This window comes from Ictalurus punctatus, chromosome 26 (genome assembly GCF_001660625.3).
Source record: "Ictalurus punctatus breed USDA103 chromosome 26, Coco_2.0, whole genome shotgun sequence".
In the NCBI taxonomy this organism is placed as follows: domain Eukaryota; kingdom Metazoa; phylum Chordata; class Actinopteri; order Siluriformes; family Ictaluridae; genus Ictalurus; species Ictalurus punctatus.
Window position 1 is genome coordinate 17,127,515 of NC_030441.2, and position 9,607 is coordinate 17,137,121.

General features: G+C 42.0%; 1 protein-coding gene across 1 annotated transcript in view; it reads left to right on the forward strand.

Annotated features, from left to right (window-relative positions):
- Positions 1-340: 340 nt before the first annotated feature.
- Positions 341-9,607, forward strand: part of spred2a (sprouty related EVH1 domain containing 2a) — a 16,057-nt gene continuing 6,790 nt past the window's right edge. Inside the window, exons 1-2 of the mRNA XM_017457227.3 lie at positions 341-843; positions 8,951-9,134. Of these exons, the coding sequence (XP_017312716.1) occupies positions 818-843; positions 8,951-9,134 (210 nt within the window). The 5' untranslated portion in view covers positions 341-817. The remainder of the gene's footprint in view (positions 844-8,950; positions 9,135-9,607) is intronic.

Below are 9,607 nucleotides of genomic sequence, written 5' to 3' on the forward strand. Positions count from 1 at the left end.
AAAGTACCATCTAGCACACTAAACGGTTCTTCAGTTTTTAGTCTGTGGAACCAGTTAAAAGTTCTGTGTCTCCTACAACAGAGGGTTTCCAGAAGTAGAAAGCTAGAACCATCCAAAGAACCGTTTTCCTCAGAGTGTATACAGCGGGGGAATCGAACGAATCAGAACGCACTGAAATACGTGTGCTCGAAGGAATCGGTTCACTGAAGTGATTCATGATATATCCGTCTGTGCTGTGGGAGAACAAGCGCAGCGAGATCCCTTTCGTCCGAAACTGTCGGTCCTTCGGTTCTTACGTCATTACTTCCGTCCGCCCCCCCAACACCCCCCCACCACACACACACACACACACACACTCACCTCAACCCCCTCCCTCCCTCCCTCTCTCTCTCTCTCTCTCTCTCGGTGGCGCTTTGCCATTGCCGACTATACAATCCAACATGGAGTGAACGCGGAGCGGCGATGGGGCTCGCGCGGGGCCGTCCTCACCGAGAGCAGCTCGCGACTGCAGCCACGGCGTTATCGCCGAGCGCGCGCTCATCACAGACCAAAGACTCCGACGTCCGCGATACCATCAGGCTGGATTAGACGGTGTCGCGCGCTGGTTAAAGTGCAAGACGAAAAACAAACAAACAAGAAGAGGAGATTTAAAAAAAAAAAAAAAAAACCCGCTGCTATACCATATAGCTTAGAAGAAAGAAACTGTAGGGGGGGGATACACCGAGAGGCCGTATCGGTGGGAGACAAAATGGAGCCTGGACGCTGGTGCGCGCGCGCTCTGGGATGTTATTATTGTAGGTGAAACGAGGGAGATAAAATGACCGAGGAATCGCAGCCAGACGAGTAAGTACCCCCCCACAAACCCCCAACCCCCAACCCCTTCCGCCCTCCTACCCCAGGACCCCTACCCCTGTTGCGTTTATTGTCTGAATGCGTGACGATTGAGATTTATTTATTCCGCGTCAAATCTGAGACGCGCGCGCATTTGATGCACTTTTTTTCTGCATGCACCAAAGATCCTCCGGTTGCCTTAAAACTGAGTGAGAGAGAGAGAGAGAGAGAGAGAGAGAGAGAGAGAGACGGCCAGAGTCGGGCCCTCCGTTTTTACCCCCGGCCGTTCCGCGCGAGCAAAGCAGAGAGAGAGAGAGAGAGAGAGAGAGAGAGAGAGAGAGAAGGGGGAGGGGGGGAGAAGGGGGCATGAAGGGGTGGAGGTGGAGGAGTGGCTGAAGCGGAAACGTTTTGTGAGCAGAAGATTCTCCCGTGCCCGTGATGTTTCTTTGTAAACACGTCGGTGTTAAGCTTGTTGTAGAGACTTTATTGGCCCACGTGGTGTTAAACCGGAGGTGCGCGCGGGCGTATTTCTGCATCTTTCTTTCTCTTTCTTTCTCTCTTTCTGTGCGTCCTGGTGGGCCACTGAGTCCGCCATGTTTCGCTCTCCCCCTCTCCTTTTTCGTGAATCGCGCTCATTTGCATACCACGCTTCATTCATAAAAAAAAAAAAAAAAAATCCCGACGGCGCAGGCGGAGCTCAGCTCAAACTCGACCTCTAACCCGCATCACAACACAACACCACATCAAAACACATGGTTACATTATCTTACACAGATCGGACATAGCACCGGAAGTGTGAGATTAAAGCAAGATAAAGCTACTTATCTACGGTTTCAGAAGAGCAGAACAGTGAGTCCTCCCTGCTGTGAGCTTTCTAATACCGAAACCATTTGGTCATAAGACTACAATGATGATTAACAGCAAACAGGCTTCAGATAAGATTCATTAAAGTTTCCCAAAAATCAAATTTCAGAGCTTTTTGCACCAGTCGCATAATGTTCTGTACATCCATATGATAGTGCATCTACATGAGACATGGAGATGTCCTTGTTTTGATTTCATGATTATTATTTTTTTTTTTTTTTTGATGACTCATCCTGTACTGGTATTGTCTTCGTCCATTTAAACTCTTTCTAGAGTGTATAAGCTCCGCCCCTAAGGGCGTGTCTTGCTCAACAGTTGCAGCTGGTTACCATTTTATTTTCCTTTTCGCAAGCATCCTAAGATGCTTACATGTCAGATGTCTTCTTGTGATGATCATGACCTTGGCTCAAACATGAAAAAACTATCACAAAAACTCTTTGATGTTATTTATATATTTAGCTACTGCACTAGGCGACTGTCAGGTTTGTTTAGATTCTGTTGGGGTGAAATGCTGATCTGTCAAGCATTTCAACACGCTGACTTCCTGTTTCAAAAGGAAGTCTATCGACCATCGGGAGAAAGATTCTCTAGCCTGTTAGGGTCCATAATGTTGTGGACGAGCTCAGTACTGGCTTAAATGAACAAACTGTCTGAATAAGGGTTAATAATGTACGTCCCTGGTCAGTCGGTGCTCACTTCTCCGAGAGAAGACCTCTCGGAAGGTCAGAATTGAGGTTGTGAGGTTTGTGTGCCTCCCAGGTGGTGAAAAGCTTGGCTTATTGAACGTTTTGGACTTCCTGAACGTCCTGGTCACTGGTGTGGAACCAAATGTCAGGGGATTTTATTTATCTGTTTAGGCCACTTTCGGGTCTCGTCATTATGCAGTCCGTACAGGATTTCACAGATTTTTTCGTGATTGTTGATTTTGGTTACCGATGTTATCCGCTACAATACGAGAGCAGGAGTAAAACCCGACACACGACGTGTTTTTCCCCTGGTATGCTAGAAAGACTGTTTAGCGATATGACACAAATATCATATCACAATACTCGAAGACGTTGCCACACTGCACAGTATGTTTTTTCACAGTAGGTTTTTATAACGCATGGAACCGTGGCACAACGTCCCTGACTAATAGCATTAGCATGGAGTTAAACACCTTCCTTTTGGCTTAGCGAGCACTTTGAGAGCTTAACATTAACTCCTGTATTCAGCACTGATATTCAGCACGTGTCCGGCTCGGCAAACCTACTCCGAATACCGTTTGTAAGGAATAAAACACGACAGGAAGTGTGGGGAACTAATCCAGAACAGGGTGGCGAAAGAACTTCGTTCCTGTGTCACTTATGTTATAGCAGCTGTAAACAGTAGTTCCCTAAACCAGCCTCTCTTTTATTCTCTCGTGAAGTTAATAAGACAAAACAAACTCACTAACTTAACAAAGCTGTCTGTCCTGAAGACTTTCCCGTGGCAGAAAAAAACCCCAAAGCGCTGAAACTGGAGATTATTAAACGTTAGCGGATTCGAATGAGCGCATCGATGATAAACCTGTGATTAATTTACAGGAGGAACTACAATCAAAGCTGCTGTTATAGAAAATGACTCAACACCTTCTGGCCAATCAGAATAGAGAATCCAACAGCACTTTGGCTTTCTCTTTGCTTAAATACACTACAGTAAAGCACACGCTATTGATTAGGGAACAAGACTGATAGCGTTCGGCTCCCGCAGGTCCGACACAGCCTATCAGCTACAACGCTTTTCTGTGGTTATCGCCGCTCTTTATCTTGTTCTTGCTGAGGGCTTGTGGACAGAACGTATGTGTGACTCGGGCGTTGTGGGGGTTGTTATCTTTTATTGTTCTAATTTATGACCCGCTCACACCCGTGCTGAGCAAACACACACCGACACACACTTACGCACACACGCACACACACGCGAGGCGGGCTGGAATGTCAGGCAACGTATAATAATAAATAGTAATGGTCTGAGATATGCTTTGGTTTTTATCCGCAGATGGAAAAAGGCTGAATTATACTATTGCAGTACTTAACGATACGTATCCTGGGATTTATGTCTCAAAAAAAGCCAAAAAACGTTTTTGTAGCCATGTCCAAACCCATAGCGGATAATACCCAGTGCGCTCATGAAATCCCACAATGCATTGTAATAGGATGGTACAATTGTGTGCACTCTTAGAAATATGGTTTTCTGAAGGGTTCCTTGGATATTCAGGGATTTATATCCTATAGAATTTCTACTTGGAAGCTTTTCTGATAGGGAAGTAAGGGTAAGTGTAACCAGACCTTTTACAATGGGGTGGCAATCTAGGGTGGGGCAAATAAGTAAACCACATCCATAAAAAAAAAACAAAAAAAAAAACGACATGGCTCCTTCGACTGTATATGGCCTGAGTAAGATTCTCATCGGATATTAATTTCACATAGCTGAGCAACATTTGTTTCTAGCAAGCTGCAAAAACGTCACATTAGCCTACATGTTATGAAGTATGCTAGTGTTGCGAATTCAGTATCATTAGCTAACGGTAGCTAAAGCTGAAATACTAACGAAATCCAATGTTCCAAATAATAAATATCGTCAATGTCCAAAACAAACAAACAAAAACCAACATTGGCTCATCTGGTTGTTTTTTGTGAGCAGCGGGGCCAGGGTTTAGCACGCTTCTGTGTTAGTTAGCTAGCTAACAAGCTAGCAGATGTGTTTACAGTTCTTGCTGTTGGACAGTGATGAAATGAAATTTCCAAGAGATGTTGTAGCAGGCATTTTGCTATTACAAGCCTTATTTAAAAACTAATTCATTAATTCATTCATTATTAATAATAAAAATGTCATCTTGGGGTGGCTTGAGGGCTACACCCATGTTAAACTGTACCAAATTTGGGGGGATTAGCCACTCCCTGCTGAAGGAAAAACAAACCAATAGAAACCCTTATAGAATTTGCAATGGTTTTAATGGTTATTTTATCATGAGAATTGTATTGGTTTTACAGTTTGGAAACTGTTATTTTTTTTTTGCCTTCTACTGGTTGTATTTCATGTCTAGTGGATACCATTAACGATCAATAATGGTAATGGTTTTAATGGTTAGCTGATCGTTTGTAAAGATATTTGTAGAGGAAACCATTAGAATTTCTGTGGTGGTTTCTATTGTTTTTTTGTTTTTGTTTTTTTTCCGCTTTCAACAGGAACTGTACTGTTTCTATTTCCCTAGTTAAGAAAATGCTAATATCAGTCCTGCTGTCTGTCCATTACTATAATCTACATTCATTTGACAATATTGCTAACACAGCTAGCAATCAGTGAGAGCTAGTTAGCGTAGTCTCCTCTACCTAATCAGGAAAATACTAACTCGCGCCTACAAGTTACATTTGACAACACTAGCACGGCGGACTAAAGCTAATCTCAACCAGTTATCATGTCAGGAAAAATGCTGACTCACTCCTAATGATTTTGTTGAGAATTCAAACACAGCTAACAATCATTAAAAGCTAAAGTGCCAGTTAGCACGATCCTATAGTCAGGAAAATGCTAACACACTTCTTGTTGTTATCATTCATTGCTAGCAAGTGGTAGGTAATAAATGCTAGTCTCTTAGCTACTTGCTCGTACTATGAAGTTTTACTTCAGAAGTTCTTGATTATTGATCTAAATCTCTTTTAAATTTTAAATTCACCGATTTATCAGTCAGTGTGTTAGGAGGACAGAAAAGAGCTTTTCCTGAAACCTTTGTAAAAGTGTAAAATATCAATCGCATGTTGAAGGTGACCTAGATGGGCACAGTTAAGAAGACTGATGAATCGATTATTTTTCTCAGTCGTGTCAACACGCAGTGATGTCTGGCTTCGTTTTTTTCCCTTTGTTGGCTTTCTACACACAAAATGTACATCTTAGAATGCAGTGGGTGTTATATAAGGAATAAAAACACAATGAGTCATGATCTTATAGGAAAATAATGCGTCTCGATGAAGCAGAGTGACTGTTACAACCCAACAACTGGTAGCTAACCAGATGCTCTTTATTTCTCTATATTGAAGTTTATAAGACAAAAAAAAAAACAACTAAAAATGACAGACAAAACCAGAAAGCACAAAGTTTAAAGCGTACCGAGTGTTACAAAGGCGCTGACACTGGAGACTCCTTCCATAATAAACGTCTCCTTACAGAAAACACCAATCAATCATATCAGTAATGCTATGTCTTTCTTTATTAAATAACAACACGTGTGGTTTTTTATTTATTTATTTATTTATTTTTAATCGATTTATTGATAGAGTTAGATTTTTTGGAGCATCTTCTGTACAAGTTCCTGCGTAAACTCTTACTGTAGAATTATAACAGCATTAATATAGACCTGTCGGAATTGCTGTTATAGAAATGTAATTAACGTGTCTGACCAATCAGGTTTGAGAACGTCACACTCAGTGCTGTGGTACAATGAAAGTTCATTCAAGAAAGATTTTACTTTGGGTTACATTGTTGGATTGCTTTTTGTTGCCGAATTTGGAAACCACTAACAGGCCAAGATGATTTCACTGGCTAAGTGTGTGTGTGTGTGTGTGTGTTCAGCTTTAATTGGCCCATGTGCTGTACTGTGAGCTTTATGGCCATGCAGTTAAGCATTAAAACCCTTGGCTAGCTGAAAGGTCCCACCATCATTTGTGATTGTCTAAGCAGGATGTGTGAAGTGGGTCATCACTAACACTTCCACACCCAGCATGTCCTACCGCACAGCCCACTTCCTGTATCCTGTTCTATTAATGACCTCCGGTTCCACAAGGCTCTGGGATCTAACAGGAAGGAGCGCGGGTGTACCGACTGAGATATCACGTTAACACCGAAATCAGAAATGATCGTTATAAGCATTTTGATTAGAAAAGATTCACGTATGAACACCTGACTAGTTCTTGATGATTTAGGATATTGCATCAGCTCCTCCATTAGACTCTGCCCTGTTAGGAGGTGTTCTATCTTGCTTTGTACCCATCCAACATATGGAGTGTTATAACAAAGATAAGAAGACTTAAGGGCTTTCAGTCCATGTTACATTTGACAGTCACGGTGAACACGCCAATTTTGACGCCTGTAGAAGTTAATAACACTTAAGGGGTGTGGCTAAGAGCACCATATGTTGCAGATTGGCTTGAGGGAAATAAGGAATTAAAAATAAATAAAAATAATATTAATAATAGAGAATAAAAAGACTTGAAGAGTCAACATGATGGGTTTAGTTCCTAGGTATTTTAACAAATGAGACAAAAAGGAAATACACCCTAAGCACAGATATGCAGGGTTTGGTTCTTTGAAAAGAAGACGTGAATTTAAGTTTTAATAAAGCCCTTTTTTGTTTGCATATAAGCTAATGAATGAACTGGAAACAGGAAATGATTGTGCATTTATTAAACAGCCATCAAACCAGTGAGAAAGTGAGAGGATCTACGCAGCGGTGCTGAAAAGCTCAATTTTGCTACAACTACTCTAGAATGGGCTCGGAGACAAAGTTCTTTAACCCCACGTGAGGGTTATTTCTTCATGCGTATTGTAACTGTTGATCTGGTATTGATTTAGTCTACCAGATATATGTGACCCACCTTGCACAAGAGCAAACACACACACACACACACACACACGTATACACGCATGCATAGTCTATACGCTGGTTCTCTGCCCTGCTGATGTGGCGTTGTTTTCCTGTCCATGTAGCATCAGGAAACGAACAAGAGACGACAGGAAGTCTGCCTTTTTTTAGCAGTTGTAGTCATGGCAACCTCTTTGGATCCAATCTGGAGTTGACTCTTACCAAACAGAAGTGACAGAATGGGGGTGATTACCTAAAAAAAAAAAAAAAAAAAATTTTTTTTACACGTTTTATACATTTGCGGAAACATAAGGGATGGTCATGAACTGTCTGGTTCAGGGAGCGTCGTTCGAACGAACCGCAAACAGTGTCGCCGTTCTCTGCGTCTTTCTTTGATCCGTAGCCTCAAACCCAGGCATGAATATTGGGCCTTCAATTAAAGCGGTTCCCACACTCTCTGCCAAGAACTGGCGCCATTTGAATAACGAGTCTTTTCCTCTTAGTGACTCGACGAGTCTGCTTTTGCATCGCAGACCTTGGGCCAGAGGTCAGCGTGGAGCATAACACACATGGTGGATACCACGGGTAATAGATGTTTATGCATTTTATTGATTGAAACATCTGTAGTCATGCAGAAGTATTATACAGGACTTCAGTCAGAAAAGTATCTGTGGCTATTTTCAGCATTTCATGGAATCGACTAACGAGATTAAAGGTGCGGTTTGTAATGTTACAAAGTGTTTCTAGATCTGTAATTAATATATCATTTAAAAAAATACACAAAACGTCTGTGATTTACAGTATTAACATGTATGGGCTCTGGTTAGTTTCTTTATTTCAAGCTTCAGTTTATTTAAAGGTTTTCTGGCCCTGAAATTAACTCGCTGGAGGAAAAAAAAAAAAGCTCTACAACTTCTTTAAAATGTAACACGTAACAAATACATAGTTTCAGAAGAGAGGGTGGGGTTAGTCATTTGGTGGGAAAACAGAGACTTTGTCAGATGTTTTCCAGGTCTGAATTTAGCCCCGCCTCCAGACAGAACAAGACTGTTAAGCTCTACACCTTTCTTTAAAAAGCACCACATATATTTTTTTAGAAAAGCGTGGGCGTGGCTGGTCAGTTGGTTGGGAATGGGAAGGCTTGTCAGTGTGTTTGTTGCACTTGCAAAAAAAAAAGTGTCAAACCGCTGCTTTAAACTGATTACGTTGCAGAAATGAATAAGTAACGGAATGTTACAAACACACTGACACTGGAGACTCCTCCCAAACGTTAAATAAACATCTCCTTAGAGAAAACATCACCTGTGAGTCCCTGGGTATGTTGTTACTGCATACCTTCGAGGTGAACTACAGAACATCTTCGGACCAATCAGAATTGAGAATTCAACAGTGCTGTGGAATAATACGAAATGAGATGATTTCGCGTCTATTCTGTGTAATATTTACGTGCTCTTGTGTGCATGTGTATTAAACCGGCAGCTTCTGAAGAAATAATGTTGAGGGAGGTGAGAGTTTGCCTAACAGCCCCAGGGCTGTGATTAGCTGCAGTTCCCAGGTTCTGTGCTGAAAACAGGTTCTGCACTGAATATTACTGAGTAATAAAAGTTTTTACCCTCCTCATGTGACCCTTCCTCCTCTTCTACTTGTCTGTTTCCACAGTGACGACTACCTGGTGCGCGTGAAGGCAGTGGTGATGACGAGGGACGACTCGAGCGGTGGTTGGCTGGCTCAGGAAGGGGGCGGGCTTAGCCGGGTGGGCGTGTGTAAGGTGGCTCCAGCCGATCTGGACCTCCTTGGCCGTAACGGGTTCCTCATCTATGGAGAGAGACTCCGAGACAAGCAGGTGTGTCCATAATTATAAGTATAAATACTATATATTGTCTATATTCTAGAAGTATCTCGAGTATAAGTTTTGTTGCTAAGAGACAAAAAAGTTAAACGTTTTTGTATAAGTTGCACCAACTTACCACACATTTTTTATTTCTCATAATAAAATGGCACTTCATCTCCCCCTATTGGTGTGGTCTAGTGTGGTCACCCCCTATTGGTGTGGTCTAGTGTGGTCACCCCCTATTGGTGTGGTCTACATTTATAATTATTTTTTATGCCCAAATAAGGACTTCCAGATCTATCGCCTCACCTGGGCACTGCACAAAATGCCATGAGATATCTCAGTGCTAAAAATGACTATGGAAATATTACTCCCAAATGTACAGTCCCTTCCTAAAGTATTGATCTCAGCTTCAAAATCGCTTTTCTCCCATAGACAGCTCTCTGGTCTTTATGTTGGTTTATCCTTTTTAACAACAAATGCGG